Raw genomic sequence first — 21,318 nt, 5'->3', positions numbered from 1 at the left:
AACCATACTTGGCAGAGGAAATGTAGGTGACCTGGCCATCACAAATGTATAAGATACATCACAAATACAGTTAACCCGAAAAACGCAAAGGACGCATTACTTGATGTGCAATTGGCAAGTTGCATTGCAAAGAGATTTTAAACCTATTCTTAGTAGAATATTGTTTGGGACCATGTTCCGCATCCAGGAGAACATCAAGTAATCGACACTAGATGAGTTTTTCGCAAAAATCAAGCAAATCAAGCTGTGAAACATTCCATCAAAACAATTCATCATCAAATCTAGGAGTATGGCACACTAACAAGAGGACTCCACACAATGATGACAAAACACCTACATATTGAGAAAGCGGTAACATGTTTATTGTTCACTTCCAAAAATTTTATTGATGCTATAATATGCTATCAATTAACATGCTTATAGTGACTTCATATATGTTTATCTATATATCTCAATTACATATGTGTTTATCATCTCCACTCATAACATATCATAATTAGGGCATACAAGCAAGCAACTAAGCATAAATCCATCATATAGCAACATCTCTAAGTCATTTCAAACATTTTGAAGCAATTTAGGTCGACCTACCTTGTATCTGAGTCGACCCACAGAAGAAAAATTTCAGCATAAACTAAAATTGTCCAGTTACGTCGACCTACTCACTCTTTAGGTCGACCTAAACTGGTTATTTTTCTCACTACCTCTGTTAGGTCGACCAGGTCTTCATTTAGGTCGACCTATTGGTTCAAAAATTCCCAAATTGGGTCTGTTAGGTCGACCCGACCCATCCCCATACATAACCATTCTTCATTCTTTCCATCTCCATTCATTCTCACTTCATTGTGTACGGCCAACCCTAATTCCTCAAAGGTCAAAAAGTGTCAAAATCATCTCTCTCTCTCTCTCACAAATCTTCAACAACCATGCCTCCAAAATCAAGAAAGGGAAAGGAAGTTGCGTCTGGATCATCCTCACAACCGGTAAGTGCTGTAGCCCTTGTTCACCCTGATTGCAGAGATAATTTTGAAAAATGGCAAATGAAAAGGAAGGTAGTGAAGCAATATATCTTTAACTAGCATGTTGCTAAGAATATGCATATTCCTGATGTTGTTAGTCTTATTAAGCATCAGAACGTTCACCCCCTTTTGGAATGTGCCACACCGTACTGTGAGAACACTGTTAGGGCCTTCTATGCAGGGTTCACAAGAGAGGAAGGCTGTAATTTTAGGTTTAAGATGGGGTCAAGATCTCATATTGTTGACAAACGAGCATGGATTAGTATCTTTGGTCTTACACTCTTGGGAGACGAAGTTCATATAGAAGACGGTGACTTTCCGGCCAATTATGATCATGTCGCTTACATGACATCCATTCTCAAAGATCCTGCTGTTCTTGACAAGCAAAATGAATCCATCACAGCCGGTCACCTAAAAAGGGATCCCAGGCTCCTTAACTGGATTATCTCAAGAGTCATTCGACCACGAGCAGGCGGATTTTCCAGAATTGAAAGGAATGAGATTGTGTTAATGTACCTGATTCAAAACAGGACGCGTGTGCACTGGCCACACTTTCTGACTGCCAAGTTTCAAGAGATACAACAAAAGACTACTGCTTTATGCTATGGCTCGATCATTCAAACCATAGTAAACCACTTTGGTATGAAACTGGATGGGTTGTCTTATGTGCACATGAAACAGAACCAGGATTTCTCTCAAACAACTTTAACTCTCATGGGATATCATTGGGATCCGAATAAGAAAACCTACTATCTTATACAAAAGGGAACCGGAAAAATTATCTACAACTATGATGATCCTACTGAATTTGGTCATACTGTAGGAAATGAAGAAGAGGGAAATGATCAAGAAATAGCAAATGATGAGGATCAAACCATGGAAGATATAGCTCATGACACGGATCCAAATTGGCAATATGTTCCGTCTCAAGAGGAAGAAATCCCTTGGGGATACACGGCTCCACCTCCACAAGATCAGTCCAACATTATCTCCATGCTTGAAAATATGCGACTTCAACAACAACAACATTTTGAATCACAACAGCTCCAGTTACAGACCATGCAACAACTTCAACAAGAGAGATATAATGAACAACAACTTCAATATCAATCACAACAGCTCCAGTTCCAAACAATGCAACAGCTACAACAAGATCGATATGATGAACAACAACTTCAATATCAATCACTATACGGCTTGATTCAAGACCACAAGAATGATTTTGAAACATTTGCATCCAACTCTGTCCTAAGACAAAATCAGTTTGAAGAAACTGCTCTGAATCGTCATGCAAACATAAGCCAAAGCTTCAACACTCTCAACTTATCTGTGCTGGATCTGTTGGAACAGGTTGAAGAAGATCGCCCGCACATGTTTCAGAGAGGAAGAGGAAGAAGGGGCAGGCGCTAGGATGCATTCCTCATCATATCATCATATCATTGCATCTTATCTCATCATAATTATGTTATATTTCTATGTGTTGTCACACTCTTTTGTAGTTTGCTTATATCTCGGATCATTGTTATGTTAAAATGTACTGCTAAACATGTTTGGATCTTATGTATCTTATGGTTTATCTATGTTATTTTATTGTCAACTTCACTGTTTTATCATTTTCATGTCATTTTATCTATGTTTCTCTCGTTGCTCTTCTACTCTCCTGTTTTCTCTTTGTTTCCTCTTTTTGATGTTGTCAAAGGGGGAGATAGATGCTGAGTGTACGGGGGAGCTTTGTTGAGAGATTGCCTGGTTGAGAGATAGATGCTGGATGTACGGGGGAGCTTTGTTGAGTCTTTATCACTTACTACTAAAGCTTCGACTAATGGTTTGCTATCATCAAAAAGGGGGAGTATGTGAATACAAGATTACACTCAAAGATGTTTTTGATTCATGGCAAACTCAAATAAGCATTCAAAAAACAAGGCGGAAGCAGAAAACTTAAAGAAAAGCAAGCATTGATCACTCATGATAGTACAGGTTGATCTATTATGCTTATAGGTTGACTCAACACAAGCAGAACAAGAAGAATGCAGAAAACCAGCAGTTAGGTCGACCTACTGTCAAACCAGGTCGACCTAAAATGGAGAAAAATCCAAATACTTCTGTTAGGTCGACTCACACATCATCTAGGTCGACCTAAATTGATGAAATCTACATACCAGTCTGCTAGGTCGACCTACACAACAACTAGGTCGACCTAATCTGAGAAAATGTCCCCAGAATGCATTTGAAGAGGATTCTGGTCGACCTACTCCTTAAACAGGTCGACCTAACTGGGAGCAAAATTCTGCAAGCTCTGCTAGGTCGACCTAAGCACTACAAGAGGTCGACTTAACTGATCAAGAATGCCAAAAATTCTGTTTCTCTCATCTCCAACTGTTAAGCTATCAAATATATTGTCCAAGGTTCATTATTACACGTAACACCAACGACTGAAAGATACACAAAGGCTTCTCATCTTCGTTCTTCGTCATCTCCAACGCAATTACACATAATCATTCTTGCGTTGAGGGTTAGTGATCGAGTTCGATAACGTCCATGGAACGAAATTGAAGATTCCTAGTGGGTGAAGATTTGTGGGGATTTTGGTGAATAAAATCTGCGGGTTTTGTCCTCCAAGATAGGTGTTTCTTGGGGGTTTTTATCAAGAGGTTTCATCGAGGATCCGGCTGAGTGTGAAGATTGAAGAACAAGGGTTCGAGGGAATTGAAGACACTGCAGAAAGGGATCAAAGTGAAGCTCTTGGATAACCTTGATCTGACTCAAGATTAAGGGGGAAGAAGATTCAAAGGATCGACATAATTGGTTTATGGTTTATCGCTTTGTTATCTTCTTTGTATATACTACTTTCAACATTAATGAAAGATTACCCAATTTCAATTTGGAATTGGGGGCAGACGTAGTCGTAGCGAGGACGATCGACGAACTGCCTAAACAAATATCGTGTTCTTGTCGCTTTTACTTTTTTCATTTACGTTCTGTTCATATTTGGTTATAATAGCAAATTGATCAACGATTCGAGTGTTAAGATTGTGAATTAAGAACTTATATAAACATCACAATCCATCACATATTGAATCACCGTCAATTTGATCACTATCACCAAGTGTTTGAATATTTGTTTCTATCACTCTTACTGCATTGCAAACATTGTCCATCATACAAGAAGTTAATCTGATTTTCAATAAGAGCAACGCTTTGATTCTGCAACGTATACTCTTATCACTTACCTCAAGTTTTTGACTGGTTTTAAACACATATACAATCGTTTCGATAGTGGTTCGGAATAGACGCGAGTCGATTCAGAATCACTTCCGCTGAAAAGTCGTTTAACTCCGTAAAACTGTGAACGATCTATTCACCCCCCCTCTAGATCCTAAGGCCAGCGTCTAACAGAATGATGAATATGGGCAGTGGCCGACTTTATTTCTTTAAAACTCGATTTATTTACTTGATGAGAATTGAACATTGTGTGCATATGAAATAGGCGTGACAATGTATTTGGTGTGATGATGAAATGGTTGTGATTACTATTATGATTGTGATGAATGCATGACTATTTGAATGATGTTAAAAACATGTACATACTTATTCGGTGATGTGGTGTTGAGATGAATTGTTCATCGTGATTCGATGATGTTTTTAAGTATGTTATGTGTGTTTCATTCATTCATATGCATTCGGTGATGGATCCCGGTGATGTTTGGATCGATGGTGGACATATTTCTCATTGTGCGAAAATTGCGTCGGTGGGTCGTATCTCGATGAGGCGTAGATCGGTCAGGTGGATTGATTCCACGGTTTATTGGTACCACATGCATAGTGTCAGTTGTGTCATATGCATTCTGTTATTTCGTGGTTGAATGGATTTCTATGTTATGTAGTGTAATCTATATTTGTATGAGTTGATGAATAATAGATGTGAATCTGAATATGTATAATTGGGTGAACGGTATATTATGATGCTTGTTGCTTATGAATTGCATAATATTTACTAATTGAGAATGAGACTCACCCTTACATGTTGTCATTTTCAGATTGAGGAGTAGCGGCATTAGTGCTCGGTGAGGATGACTCGTAGAGTTTATCCGTTTATGTTGGATCGTGTCGGTCATGCTCTGATCTTGTAACACTAGGGGACGATAGTCTTAGAGTTTTATGAGATTACTCTATTTTATTTGGTGATGAATTGTGTTTCCATTTGGTTGTATTGACGATGTTTCTTATTCCGCTGTGATAAACATGATTATGTTTTAGTAAATCGTTTCCTAATGAAGCATGACTTTGACCATAGTCGGTTTAATTGTTTTTAAATAATTGTGGCACCCTTGTGTTCATGTTTTTACTCTGATTATTTATTTAATTTGCCGCGGGACTTAGAAGGGTGTTACAATTGGCGCAACAATTTGTGCATGCAATAGCTCAATACCTGTCGCGACACCAAAATTCAATAGATTGTCAAAAACACAAATGCTTAAAATGAAAAGAAAATAAAAACAAATACAAAATAAAAAATATAGTGAAATCACTCCTCGGCAACGGCGTCAAAAACTTGTTCGTATCTCAAAGGTGTCACATGCAAGTATACATGTTTTTTATCATAGCAAGTGATAAAAGAAAGAGTATCGTACCCATAGGGAGTGTTACTACTTAGATATGACTTTTTATTAAATCTATTATTTCACTTTAAGCATAAGTAGAGAAATAATAATAGGTGATGGTTTGAATCCAACTTTCATTTAAAATATTGTTAAGCGAAAATAAAGAAATGTGTGTAGAAGTATCAAGAGAATTATAGTTGAAGAGCAAGGAAAGCAAATATCTAAGTTCCACTTGTAACCCTAATATGTGTCTATTAAGTGTTCTGATATTCCTTAATGGTTCTGATATTCCTTAGGGTTTATGTCTAAGCAAACTAGGTCAAGTGAATATATATATATATATATATATATATATATATATATATATATATATATATATATATATATATATCATACTTTTTCAACCATTTTTATGCATGAAATACACTTGTTGTTCGATCTCTCATAACAACAAGCTATTACCTATCTCTAAGGTGATCAATCAAGGAAATAAATGTTGGAGTTTTAAACACAATAAAGCAAGCACTAACCACACAAACATCTAACATAAAGACACTTTTAATATTAATATCACATGGCTCAACAAAAACAAGTTTAGCTCATAGTGAGCCGAGTACAAGGGTTACAAGAGAAACTTGTAGTAAAACTTGAAACGGCTAAGTTTTCAAGAGGAAACTCCAGTCGCGCCAGTGATCATCACTAAGCACAGACGAAGATAAGGAGAGAAGACTTTTTCACACTTCCACAAACACGCTCTAGGACTAGTGTATTATGAACTCGGAATATTATTGAACCCCTTTCCAATTTTGCTTCCAGCTCTTTTTATAGGCCAAGGAATTAGGGTTTCTTCAGTTGCCTTGGATCATGGGCCTGGATTCAAGAATTTCATTCAGCCCACACATCCTCAACGTCTTCAGCATAGAAAGAGGGAATATTTGTACTACCCGACAGCAATAGGGGGACAAGGTGAAATCTGTAGACTCTCATAGCAGGCGGCCCGTAGTGTACCTTTGTACCATATTTGTCTTTTATCTCCACCTCCTTCATCCTTGAATTTGAATCATTTCCACTATCATTTTCAGCACCCACCGAGCTCTCCCTCTAATTAGCATCTCTTTCCACTCTCTCTCCACTAACGTAGCAGCTTGCAAGTGTTTCTTCATTCTGAATTATGCTTCCTCAACTCTTAGCTCACCCACAAACTAGCTCAGTCTTGCCTCATATTGACTATTACTGACTTCTGTACACAAAACAAAAATTAAATTAACAAAAGGGAGCACCTAATGTACCCCCACTAATTTTATTAAAATTAAGAATAAATTTGTAGGGAATTTGAACATATAAACCTAAAATAGAACCAAACTAAATACTATAAGGACATGAATTAACTCACAAAACCTGGGTTAACAGGGACCAATATGTTGAATTACATGAAAAGGGGCCGAAACCCCGACAGAATATAAAAAGTAGCCGCAAAGACCATATCTGTTTGAAAATTACATCAAAACATGCAAAGCATGAACAACCAAACATTACCAATTCTTATAAAGTGGCAAGCAGGCCAAAAAAGATAAGAACAACTAATTACTCAAGCGGCTGCTCCTCGACAACAACCCGGGCTTCCTGGGATGGCTGTTCCCTGACACCAGAATTCGTTAGAGCGACCTCCTCAAGGCTCGAATCCTCGACAATGGTCTCAAGGATCTCTCCTGCCATATTAAAATCTTTCGGAAATGCAGGGACCACCACCTTCCCGTCCTTTGCGGAGTACATGTAACTGTTCCCCTCCGTACTTATGTCGAGCTCAAAATTAAAGAGCTTGAGTTGCACCACAGCATTATCAAAATCCAGTGTTGCATTGGACAGACCATCATATATAGCCACCTGATACTTGGCAACGAGCTCATCCAAAGTGGTCACCCCCATAAGTTCCTCCAGATCATTCTCGACAGGGACAAAAGCGGCCTTAAAATATGCAAGTTGTTCTTCCAAGGCTTTCTTCTCCTCAGAGAGTGTCTCCAAATCCTTCTTCGCTTGAGCAAAAGCATCCTTCACCTTCTTAAAATATATGAGGTCAAAGTCGGCCCTTTTCAGCTTCCTTTTGGCATACGTCAACGACGCCCAGACTTTTTGTAGCTCAATCTCCCGGCCATCCCAATTAACCTCATCACGGTAGAAGCATCCTGAGCCAGCTGGAGCCTCCTCCTCGGGTGATCCATCTCCTCCAGGTGAAGATAATGCACTCGGTCCATCTCCAAGGACGACCCCTTGAAGATTTGCAGGTCATGGAGCACGGGAGGCAACACATATTTTCCTTTTCCTTGTTCACCTGTAAGGTTGACCAGAGTCTCAGTCCTTTAACGCTTAGGCTTTAACATCATCGCCTAGGGGGAAGCCTGCTCAACCTGGGGAGTCGAGGAAGAGCCATCCAAGCCTGTTTGGGTTGTAAGGGCCCCATCCACCACACGACCAGCGAAGACCTTTTGCCCCTTCTTCACCTTGGCCGCTAAATTCCTCTGTAGATGCTCTTGACGCTTCTGAGGGTTCAACATAGCACCTGAAAAGAAAAGCAGAGATAAATTTGAAGGATAGAAAAACACTTAGAAAGGGGGGGGTTTGAATAAGTGTAGCTTTAAAAACTTGACAGATAAAAATAAATTGCACAGTTATTTTTATCCTGGTTCGTTGTTAACTAAACTACTCCAGTCCACCCCCGCAGAGATGATTTACCTCAACTGAGGATTTAATCCACTAATCGCACGGATTACAATGGTTTTCCACTTAGTCAGCAACTAAGTCTTCCAGAGTCTTCTGATCACACACTGATCACTCCAGGAACAACTGCTTAGATACCCTCTAAGACTTTTCTAGAGTCTACTGATCCACACGATCACTCTAGTTACAATCTGCTTAGATAACCTCTAAGACTTCCTAGAGTATTCTGATCCACACGATCACTCTAGTTCCTTACAACTTAATGTAATCAATTCTAAGAGTATTACAATTGCTTCTTGAAAGCGATAATCACAAACTGTGATATTTCTCTTAACGTTTAAGCTTAATCTCACTAATATATTACAACAGCAATGTAGTGAGCTTTGATGAAGATGAAGATTCTGAGTTTTGATTTGAACAGAGTTTCAGCAAGTTGATTTGAGTTGTTTTTGGTTCAGGATCGTTAACCTTGCTTCTCATCAGAACTTCATATTTATAGGCGTTGGAGAAGATGACCGGTGCACTACTAGAAATTTGGCCTACGGCCACGCTAAAATTGTCCACAGCTCAGAAACTGTGGCCACTTATATGATTTAGCCATGATTATCAAAGCGTAGATGTATGTTATAGAAATATTGAATCCGGAGTGTAAAACTGTGGCCTGTATAGCGGTAGATATTTTAAACCGCAACTAAGAAACCGAGGCCTATAATTTTCAGTTCAAACTGTGGCCAAAACCCAAAAAAAAAACCCTCCAAAAGTTCCCTCCTTTTTTTTTTAGTTTCCCTCTATCTTTTAATATTTTCTTTTCTATTTTTTTAATTAAAAAAAAGAAAAAAAATGAAAGAATAACAAAAACGAGATTGCAGAGCCATATGAACAAAACACTATCTGAAAACTTCATCTCCCAAAACTATCTGAAAACTCCATCTCAGCTTCGCCGCTCCGCCGCTCCGCCGCTGCTGCCACCTCCATCGCCTACAGGTTAGATTCTTCACCTTCATCTCTGCTTTAATCTCTGCTTCACCTTCATCTCACTAACCTCAATCATCTCACGAACCCTAACCCTCTTCATCTCACGAACCCTAACCCTCTTCATCTCACGAATCCTAACTCACGAACCCTAACTCTCTTCATCTCACGATTCTCTGTTCGTGTTCCTCATCTTCTCTATCGTCTCCTCTGATTTTGTTTGGACCTAATATATATTTTGTTTTGTAGTTGAGGTACCAAAGCTTCTGGAGGCTTCCTCTATTCATCTGCGTACGATTGTTTTGTAGTTGAGGTACGATTCTCTTCTCTCTTCGTGTTCCTCATCTTCCCTCGTCTCCTCTGATTTGTTTTGACCTAATATATATTTTGTTTTGCATGTGAGGTACCAAAGCTTCTGGACACTAATACGGTAGGGTTTCTTTCTGGCCTAATCTATGTTTAAAGAAATTCTACTACTGATGTTTGGATAGTGTGATTTGATGCATGTTTTGTTTTGACCTAATCTACTGAGGGCTTCATTTTGAACTAATCTCTGCATTGTTATATCTGTTGTTGTTATTTATGTTAGATTTTGTTATGGTGATTTGAAACTGAGAGAGGCACTGAGTTTATGTTAGACTTTGTTATGGTGATTTAGGTTAGATTTTGTTAGGGTTGAAAACTGATCTGGATTTTAGGTTGAGAAAGTATGTTAGATTCAAGTTATAACTGCTATTTCCGTTATTTGACTGTTAGTATTGTTAAATCTAAAATTGAATTTCTGTTTGGGACGAAATCAGAATGCTAGTTATGCTTAATATCATGAATTGAATTGAATTTCTTGTGATTATTAGAAGAAATTCTTGTTATTATGATATGTGTATGTGTATGATAATTTATGAATTTTACTCTGAAACTCTATTATGCTGCAATATACTATAGATTATTCATTTGAAGGAAGTTTGTAATTATGTATTTTTTGTTTGTTTGTTTAGGGGAGGAATATTCTTGAAACAGATCATCCAGAAGGTCGTTTTGGCACTAAGGTCAGTGTTCTAACTTGTTTCTGAGCTCACTTAGATTTGTGTTTGCTGCTGCTTTCCTATGTGTTGGATTAGATCTTGCTAGAGTTGATTTTGACATGTACTTTGTAGCGGAATGATTTGTGTTTGATGACCTTTAAGTAGAAAAGTGATTTTTTGGCAAACTAGTAACTACTTTCATATCATAATATATTGGAAACTGACTATGCATTGATTATGATTTTCCTCTTTCACTCTGTTCATGCTTATTATCCATAGTAGTTGCAATTTGCAAGTATCATTACTATATCTATAACAAATATCTGCATTACCCAACTCTCCTTCCAAACTCACAAACCTCCCATCAGAGAAGAGTGCCCATTCTGTAAGCATCTTAGAGTTCCGATCTTTAATTTTGAAACTGAAAGAATCTTCATCCTTGTTAGAGATAATAACGTATTGATAATTTTGTTGAACATTTGCTGGAATATTGTCGAACAATCCATTATTTCCAAGTTTTCCGCTTTTCCAATACACTTTCCCGCGTTTCTTAATGTTCAATTCTTCTTCTTTTGGTTCCCATTCAAGACTAAATTCACCCAAATATGGCAGTGAAGGAGTCAACCACGAAATTAGAGACCAATTATGTCCCGTTTTTCGATTAACACCTAACTTCATTGCTGGGATCAAAATATCTGATGGATAATCAAAACTCTGCCACAATAAACTCTTAGTTCCATTGGGGTGAAGTTGTTCAAGTACAAAGTTACCTGTGTCTAGCATAGTAGCCAAAGTATTGTTTCTATAGGCTTTTTCTTATTTTTCGACTATAAAAAAAGAGTGTATGAGAGATTTGATCTTTGGTGGGAGGTAAATCTGTCTGGAATTTTTAGTGGAGGCTGTCTTTCTTTGGCTGGGAAGAGGAACTTCTCTCCAATCTCTGTCAGAGAGAGAGAGAGATCCGCCTCTGCCACCACCAACTGCATTTAATTCTTGCAAAGATTCTGTCCCAGTAATTCCATTTATATACAATAATTCTGTCCCAGTAATTTTTTGGTTGCTCAACACATGTTTTGGTACTGTTAGTGCATTTTTTTTATATGAATTCAGTTTTGAATGTGTTATGTGTTTTGAATGTGTTATGTGTTGTGTTTCAAATATATAGATTATCAAGCGATGGACAAAGAGTGGACTAAATTACCGTGGTTTAGTCAAGAGTACATCAACGGTGTTACTCGATTTTTAGACTTTGCCTTCACTAAAGGAAGTCCTCAAGGAGGTGAACTTCTATGCCCTTGTGCTAAGTGTAAAAATATATATTGGAAAACCAGGGATATTATTAGGGATCACCTAATAGCCAAAGGTTTTCTAGACGGTTATGACGTTTGGGTGCACCATGGGGAGAAACTACAAAGGTCTATGGAAATTGGTGATGGGATGGAAGATCAAGATGGATCACATGATGACATTCCTGGCTTATTGCATGACATATATGGAGATAGGGCAGAAGCACACGGAGTTGGTGAAGGTCCCAATGACGAGGCTAGAACGTTTTACAGTTTGATTAAAGAGGCGGAACAAGAACTGTACCCTGGATGCAAAGACTTCTCTTCGTTATCATTCACGATTCGACTCTACTTGTTGAAATGTCTCCACGGCTGGAGCAATACGTCATTCACTGCCCTATTAGAATTATTGAAAGAAGCAATGCCTGATTTGAACATTCCGGAATCATTTTACAAGACAAAAGCCATGATAAGTGGTTTAGGCCTTGATTATAAGAAGATAGATGCGTGCCCAAATGATTGCATGCTATTTTGGAAGGAGCATGAAAAGGACAATTCTTGCACTATTTGTGAAGCTTCACGGTGGAAACAAAATGCTGCAACTGAAGGATGTGAGTCTGAGCAACCCAAAAATGACTGTAGAGTTCCTGCAAAAGTTTTGAGGCACTTTCCGTTGATTCCTAGACTACAAAGGTTGTTCATGTGTTCAAAGACAGCTGAGTCAATGAGATGGATGGCATGAAGAGGGAGATGGATGGTATGAAGGCGCTATTTAAGACAATGATGAAGCAACAAAACCCACAAATGAGCGACGACGAGATCTCTAATTTGATGGCAAGTGCTATGGGCTGTTCCATTAGTTCTACTGCTGCTCCTGCTGATCCACATTCGTCTGCATCAACTCATATTCCGCATTGCGAACAGGTATACTCTAAACTACAAAAATTGCAGCATATGGCACTGTTTAGGGAACTGAATTATCAAGTGTTTTCTGAAATTGCAGCATATGGCACTGTTTAGGGCACTGAATTAGAAACTGTATAGGGCACTAATTTGATGGCAAGTGTTTTCTGAAAGTGTATAGGGCACTGAATTAGAAACTGATCAATTTTTGTTACTTGATTTGCTTCATCATGTTGCTGATTGACCATTTTTTGTTACCCTTGGATTTATCATCAAGCAGAAATAATCTAACGAACATGACTCTGCATGTCAATGTCTGAGAATTAAATTTTCATAAGCCTTTTGTTGGTTGCTAAACTACTGACACAATAAGATCCAACAACACAGTTATTTAATCAATACAATGGGTGTACTTAGGTTCATTTAAAAAAAATTCCCGGTCACTTCTACTTTCATGTCAAGATTACCTCTGTATCAGTTTGAGCTGCTTCCAATCTCCCATCAAAGGATTCATGATCCCCAACTACAGACTCTAAGGATTCCATCAATGGATCAGGCTGTAATAGGCAGGCAATGATTTGTTGAATTAGGAATCTAAACTTGCTTAGTTTAAATAGATTTTCCCAAATAATGGAAGTACTTCATAGAAAATAACTATATAGATGATTACCGTGACCTCCTTTAATGATAAAAATATGCGCCCACGTGCAGAGTTTATTTGGATAACTTTTGCCTCTAAAACCTGTGCCAAAAAAAAGTAGGCATAAAGATAAATACACAAGAACTATAACTAGGTAAATTGCTAGAAGATATTCATGTATCTTATAGTATCTCAATATTATCTTAGTGTTTCAAAACCATCTTTTCAAAGAAGCAAAAATCTATGACATAACTAGTATTCTAGTTTTAACTTGTGTTGCTGATTGACCTTTTGAAACTGAGTGTCTTATATGGCTTTCCCTTAATAGGTATTTGATTTTGAAGGTTTTGTTGTGGTTTTATGATTCTTGTTTGATAAGCCATGCACTAAATAAAAGAATCATTGTGTTTTGTTGTACATAGAAACTCCTCTATTTTTAGCATTCCAAGTTATTGCAGTGACTAATGCTGCAGCTTTTTAGGCTAAACATGATGTTAGTGTATTTGCTAGAAAAAGAATAAGGTGTGATAGAAATGGACCTCTTATCAAACAAGTTAGATCTTCAATCACTCTATTTAATCCTCATAAATGGTCTCTGATGTTGGAAGGTGATGCCATCATGGCTTTTTTACAATACATGTCATTGATATACTTACTCCAAAAATGACCAAATGAAATGGAGTAAAAGTGGGTTCTAACTTAGGATATACTTACTGAATTCAAGCCCTTGCGCCTTGATGGACCAACTTGTTTAATTGATTATTTTATTTCAGTTTGTAAGAATTCTATATTTCCATTGATTTGATTCTGAAATATGTGTATGAAATAGGGAAACGATTCTGAAATAGGTGTATGCATGATTCTGGTGGTGATGGCCTAAAACTGTCTTTTGATTCATGATTCTATTTTACACAACCATGACTAGTACGTACACTTATGAATGTTGAATGATGTTATGTTTATTGTAGGGTGGAGAGGAAGCAGATTGTGATGAAGATATGGAAGAAGCTTGTGATGATCGTGAAGATGTGGAAGGAGGTTATGCTGAAGATGTTGAAGAAGGTGGTTGTTCAGAAGATGTGGAAGAAGAGCAAGGAGAAGATCAAGAAGAATAGTTGTTTTATGTTATCTAGCCCAGTTTTTAGAACTTTTTTTGGTTATTTTGGGATGACTCCATTTTGAGAGAAACTTGTGGTGGTACAACTTAAATAGTGTAGGGATCATGGATCAACTTAATATGGTTGTTTTGATTTTGAATTTGGGATGAAAAACTTAGTATCCAACTATTATTAGTGGATGAACTACTATTAATGTTAATTTCATTGTTAATTTAATATTGCTATATATATATTTATACATATATATTTATATATATATATATATATATTATAAATATATATAAATATAAATATAAATATAAATATAAATATATATATATATATATATATATATTATAAATATATATAAATATAAATATAAATATATATATATATATATATATATATTATAAATATATATAAATATAAATATAAATATATATATTTATGTAATGATACAGAAATAAACCGTGGCAGATAAATGGTTTAGAATGCATAACATGAAATAAACCGTGGCATATAAATGGTTTAAAATGCATAACATATAACAACGGTTTTAAATAGGTGGTCATAACCAAACCGTGGCTATATCCTGAACCAATACTGTGTCGTAAACGTTAAAATGAAACCGTGGCTTTACCATAAAGCCACAGTTTATAAGTCATGGCAAGATCAAACCGCGGCCTTAATCAAGCTACGTAAACCGTGGCCTAAAAATGCCACGGTTGTAAAAAAGGCGTGGTCTATACCAAAAAACCGTGGACTTTACTTTAGGCCACGACCGTATACTCCACAGTTGGATTTCCGTGGCCAAACCGTGGCCTAAGCGTTACGCCACGGTTATTTTGCATATAGCCTCGGTTTTCTGGGCGTGGCGGGAGACCTTTTTTCCTGTAGTGGTTGAATGCATTTAATGCTTTGCGTGTTCCGTACAGCATCGCATTTAATGTTATACGCTTTTGTCAACTACCTCGAGCCTTGTTCACGCTGTGTCTACTGACGTAGCCTTTAATAGCTTATAACGTTCCTTTTGTCAGTCAGCGTAGCTTGCCACTTGTACTTTCTTCTGATCTGATGTTTGTGAATACAACGTTTGAATATCATCAGAGTCAAACAGCTTGGTGCATAGCATCTTCTGATCTTCTGACCTTGAAGTGCTTCTGAGCGTGATACCATCAGAACTTCAGTGCTTCTGTTCTCTTGTTCTTCTGATGCTTCCATAGACCCATGTTCTGATTCTGCTTCGACCATCTTCTGATGTCTTGCCAGACCATGTTCTGATGTTGCATGCTGAACCCTTTGAGACAAAGCTTCTGAGCGCTGAATTATGCGTACTCTTTATATATTTCCTGAAAGGGAAATTGCAATGGATTAGAGTACCATATTATCTTAAGCAAAATTCATATTATTGTTATCATCAAAACTAAGATAATTGATCAGAACAAATCTTGTTCTAACAAAATTCAGTAAATAAAGAAGAAACATGCACACTCCTAAAAAACAAACAAAAACATCTACTCAGATAACGATGGATCTCCTTGTTCGTCTTGCACTCGAGGAGATCCTTAACATTAATCAGTACAGGATCAAACACGAGCTCCCCCTTATGGTTAAAAATCAGGAGGCCTCCTTTAGCCACGCGCTGCACGACCCCGATATATGAAGTCAGTGGAAAATAAGTTTATGAGGGTCCTTTTCGAGATAGGTTACACCAAAAAATACTTATCTTTGAATCCCCAAATGTATTTAGAAAAGGTGTCATACCCCAAAATTTTCCCACCATATTTTCATGCAAGAATCATCCAAGTATCAAAAGCTCAAGATTTAACAGAATGCACAAGGCTCTTAAATTAGGGTTGTGAATATCTTGGTGAAAAAGGATAAATCAAGGTCTCCAATGGACTTCATATGACTCCTTAGGTTTCAAACTATCAAGGTTTTTATGAAATAGTAATTATGACTTTAATTTCTGTCTTTTAATTTCACACTTTACTTTCCGCACATCCCCCGACAGGTTTTTATTGTAATCCCCCTCCCCAAAACCATGTAATAGCGTAGGACATTTACTTTCCACAATTTACTTTCCGTCAATATATTATTTGCGTGGTTAGTAATTTAGGGAGTTACAAAACAATTAACTGGACATAGATCACTAAACTGCAAGATAAAATATTTGAGCTGAATCACATGATTGATGCACACACCCACATTTAGGGTAACCTCTTTTATGCTGCCTTTCGGATAAAATAGTCAAGTCCCTCGAGCGTAGGGATACCTTAGCCTGCTGCCTTTGATTCAAATCATCATAGTCCCTCGGAATAAAAGATCACAGTCCCTTCGAGTTGCATACGGTAAAATGATTTCGTCCCTCGATGTTGCCTCGATAAATGATGATCGTCCCTTCGAATGCTAAGGTATCCTTACTGGTTTCCTACAAATGACTATTCACATCCTCTCCTAAGACTTCCTACCTTCCTTATGGTATGGATAGACTTATGGCAAACGATGATTCTCGATGACCCGTACATCCAATGAAAAGACTACCTACCCTCCTTATGGTATGGATAGCCCTTTCAAACGAAAATCTTAAAGAACAAGAAAGACTTAAACTAAGGGTAGGTGCTTTTAATTGCTTGCTCTATTTAAACTCAAAAATTACTTTTCACACTTCTTTTCAATGAATACTTTCAAAAAGACTACACTTATTTACAAGCTAAAGTTCTTATTCAAATCACACACTACACTTCAAACTTTTTCAATCAAACAAACAAGTGAGCTAAGCAATTAAGAGCCCATGGATATAAAGGGTGCTTACACCTTCCCTTTGTATAATCTACCCCCCAAACTCAAGTCTTTTAAAAAGGTCTTTCCTGTTCTTTTAGTCTTTCCAATTGGATTAAATAAAAGTCGGTGGCGACTCTTGCTATCCACATATTTTAAAAGTCAGTTATCCCACCGTATTAGAAAAGGCCTTGAAGAGTTTCTTCGGCTGATTTAGAGAGACCCATCCGCAACGACCAGCGGAAATGCCCCATTGAAGATGGAGACAACAAAGGAAGAGTAGCCCTGAGCTGGAGATAGTCGCAAACCAACTCAAACGCCCAGAGAAAGGCTGTCGAGTTCGGATGTAACTGGGAGGGTGTGAGATGTAGATAATAAAAAATGACCACCTAGAGATTAGTGAAGGGCGGCTACAATTCCAGCTCTCGAAAACATATGTCGTACATCGGGATCTGATTGTCAGGTTACGACGAACAGATCCTCTTCTCCCCAGTAGGAAAAACTTATAACACCAAAATATATTGCATATTTGGCTTAATTAAAACATAAATCATTTCGTTATTTTATTATAATTATTTTTTATGATGGTATTATTATGGCATTTTGTAGTATTTCGGGTTTTCAAATAAATATGATATATGCTTGGTAGAAAAAGTAAAAATGGAGGAAGGACGAAGCAATAGAGCCAACAGAAAAGAAGAGGCCCAAATATAAGCCCAGGAATGCAACACATGATGTGTGTCCCTCAGAACATCGTGAGTGCCGCTCGACACTGGTTCAAAAATGAGTGCCCCTCGGCACTAAAAGGCTGCCCCATGGCACACTTCACTCTTTCAACAGAAACACCCATTTTCTCCTATTTTTCCTCCATGCTTCTCACTAATTCTCCTGCTTTTTCTCAACAAGAAACAAAAGGGATTGACTCCACCTTCCCTATATTTTCTCAAGGACAGTTACAAGGAGGATATAAAAGCAAGGAAGTTGGTAACCAAAAGCTCTCTCGCCAATTTCCCTAATTTTTCCAGAGCGGTTTCCAGCGAGCACATTCTTCAACAATCAAGTATTCAAGTTCCAATTTTAATTCTTATTTTCCGCATAGATTTAGGAAGATACTTTTTCTCACAATAATTTCTACACCGGAAATTATTGTGAAATTTTTACTGAATCTAACCTTACGTTAGGTTTTAGTATTTTTATTTCCTTGTCTTTGTCATTTTGATTCAAGAACTTCTACGATACAAATCTAGCCGGCGTGTGGTAGATTGTTCGAGTATTCACAATTTCAAGATTTAATTCCAGAACTATTTCATTTCAGGTTCTTGTTTAATAAAGTTAATTATCTAATTTATGTTTGCTGTTTCTATATTTATGAAAATGTCTGGATATTTGAGTTATTATTGTTTATGCATGATTGAATTAATAAGTATGTCTCACTAAACCAATTAGATATCGGTATGTAAATTAATCAAATTTAAGGGGTCCGAAATAAGTCGGCCTAATTACATTTTATGAAAAATCACTTTTCCGGCATAAGTTTCCAATAATTAATATTGAAACGGTTTGTCACGAAAGTAAAAACGAACAAAGGTTAGAAAACTATAAGAGCAAAAGTTTGAGGATTTTAATTGGATATTGGACACTGAACATTAGTTTTGAACACAGCGGAAGCACTTTAAAACTAATTAGATTCTATTGTTTTCAAAAAGTGTTTTTACACCTGACGGGATAGCGGAAGCATACATTACGGTCTAGGATCATAGTCTAATTCAATAAACACGGAAGTGTGAGATAAGGATTTTTAAGTTAATGGTATATGCTGAAAAGAATTTTTGTTAATTGAGAATGGCCAACAAAACTTTAGATTTCCTAGGTTTGACGAATTACATATCGATATCCCATTAATTAATATTTCGAACTAGAATTCAATTATTCCCTTTTTAGTCCATGTTATTTCCCCTAATTAAACTAAAATACTAGCCTTAGATTTACATAGTAATTTAGGATAACTGTAGATTGATTTTTGGTCCTTTGGGTTCGATATCTTTTAAAACTACACGATACGACAATGCACTTGATGTCAAGTTTCTTAGACATATAAATTCGCGACCAAGTTTTTGGCGCCGTTGCCAGAGACCAATTAAGTCAATATCGTAACTCTGTAGTTGCACCGTATATACTAAGGCAACATATTCCTTTCTTTAAACGTTTGTATGCCAAATACTCATTTACAAGGAGGGGAATTAATACAACGAATCAACAAAATCGAACGTTTTGTAAATATAAGACGTAAAATCCACGATCTTCCCGAAGTAAGGCAATTCCAATTCCCCAAGAGCTGATTCCCACTCCTGAAGAACCAACTCCAAAACCAGAAATGGCCGCCAACCGTCCTCTTAAGGACTACGCTGCTCTCTTAAGCTGAACCACACTCAAGTATTCTACCTCCCGAAATTGAGGCGAATAACTTCGAACTAAAACCTTCATTAGTGCAAGCTGTGCAACACAACCAATTCTCTGGAAGCCCTATGGATGATCCAAATCTCCATATATCAGTATTCGTGCAATATGCAGACACGGTTAAAGCTAATAATGTCAGTCCCGAAGCGATCTGATTACGTCTTTTTCCTTTCTCTTTGAGAGATAGAGCTAGAGCTTGGCTCCAATCTTTACCCTCTAACTTCATAACTACATGGGACGAACTAAAGAAAGTTTTCTTAGCGAGATATTTACCACATAGTAAGACCGCAATGCTAAGAGGCCAAATCAATGGATTTACCCAAAAAGACAACGAATCACTTTTCGAAGCTTGCGAGAGATTCAAGGATATGTTAAGGCTTTGCCCATATCATGGACTTGAACCGTGGATGATTATCCATACCTTCTATGGTGGTCTCCTATACAACACTAAGATGACTCTAGATGCTGCTTCAGGCGGTGCTCTGATGGACAAACCTCATGATGAAGCCTATAACCTTATTGAAAACATGGCACAAAACCACTACTAATGGGGAGGAGAACGAACCTCTGTAGAGAAATCTCAAACCAAGGGAGGAATTTAGTGGTATAGACCGCGTCAATGCCAAAGTAGACGCCTTGACCCAAAAGATCGAAAGCTTAACCATAACTCCTGTAGCCACTGCGGCTGCTCTAACTCCTAACTGCGAGATATGCGGAGTAACCGGACATGTCATATCTGAATGCCAACTACTAACATGTATACCGCCTGATCAAGTGAACTATGCTCAGGGAAACCCTTACTCAAACACGTACAACCTGCTACACCACCTGGATATCAAAAAGCCCATGTAGTGGTTCCAAACGGTTCTAAGAAGTCTAACCTTGAAATCATGATGGAAAACTTCATAGCTACCCAAGCTCAAACTAATAAAGATTTCCTTAATCAAAACATACACACTAGTGAGCAACTTAAACAACTAGCGAACAATGTAGACGCTTTAGCTACACATAATAAAGTGCTTGAAATATAAATTTCTCAAATAGCACAACAACAAGCGCCCACTGCTGCCCCTGCTTGCACGTTTCCCGCACAAACTCAACCAAATCCAAAAGGACACGCTCACGATATCACACTACCAAGTGGAACAGAATATGAAGGGCTAGTCGATCCGAGAATCCAAAGTGTACCCATGTCTCAACAAGAGGTAAAGGAAGCTAAAAAGATGACTAATAATGACCAACCTGCTAAGACAAGTGAAAATGAAATCGAAGTGGAGGCTGAAAAAGAGAAACTTTATGTACCTCCACCACCATATAAGCCACCTATTCCATATCCTTAAAGACTAGCAAAATCTAAAACTGAAGCGCAATTTAAGAAATTTGTAGAACTTCTGAAACAATTAAATATTAAAACACATTTTACAGAAGCTATAACACAAATGCCTTCCTATGCTAAATTCCTCAAATTAATCCTATCTAACAAGAAGAAACTCGAGGATAACAAAACAGTAATGCTTACAGCAGAATGTAGCGCCATTATCCAAAACAACATGCCTCCAAAATTAAAAGATCCTGGTAGCTTTTCCCTACCGTGCGTAATAGGAAAACCATTATAGACAAAGCCTTGTGCAATTTGGGAGCCAGTGTAAGTTTAATGCCCCTTTCAATCTGTGAAAAGCTAAACTTATGTGAGCTAAGACTAACAAGAATGCCCCTTCAACTAGCTGACCATTCAGTTAAGTACCCCGTAGGTATGTTAGAAAATATTCTAGTTTGAGCGGGTCAATTTTACATTCCAACATATTTTATCATCATGGATACCCAA

General features: G+C 37.4%; 1 protein-coding gene and 1 non-coding gene across 2 annotated transcripts; one reads left to right on the top strand and one right to left on the bottom strand.

Moving 5' to 3' along the window:
- The first annotated feature begins 11,505 nt into the window (after nucleotides 1–11,505).
- Nucleotides 11,506–12,357, top strand: LOC131613450 (uncharacterized). The gene has a single exon (XM_058885119.1). The coding sequence runs from the start codon at nucleotides 11,506–11,508 to the stop codon at nucleotides 12,355–12,357; it is 852 nt and encodes a 283-aa protein (XP_058741102.1).
- Nucleotides 12,358–19,783: 7,426 nt separating this feature from the next.
- LOC131615386 (small nucleolar RNA R71) lies at nucleotides 19,784–19,890 on the bottom strand. Its single transcript, XR_009287803.1, has one exon. It is a non-coding gene; the product is annotated as a small nucleolar RNA R71 (small nucleolar RNA).
- Nucleotides 19,891–21,318: the final 1,428 nt, after the last annotated feature.

The sequence above is a fragment of the Vicia villosa genome, linkage group LG6 (assembly GCF_029867415.1).
Source record: "Vicia villosa cultivar HV-30 ecotype Madison, WI linkage group LG6, Vvil1.0, whole genome shotgun sequence".
In the NCBI taxonomy this organism is placed as follows: Eukaryota; Viridiplantae; Streptophyta; class Magnoliopsida; order Fabales; family Fabaceae; genus Vicia; species Vicia villosa.
The sequence above is the reverse complement of the archived record's forward strand: the minus strand, read 5'-3'. Positions and strand labels throughout refer to the sequence as shown.

Bases quoted from the DNA above. Each gene is read 5' to 3' on its own strand.
- LOC131613450 (XM_058885119.1), top strand. From the start codon at position 11,506: ATGGACAAAGAGTGGACTAAATTACCGTGGTTTAGTCAAGAGTACATC.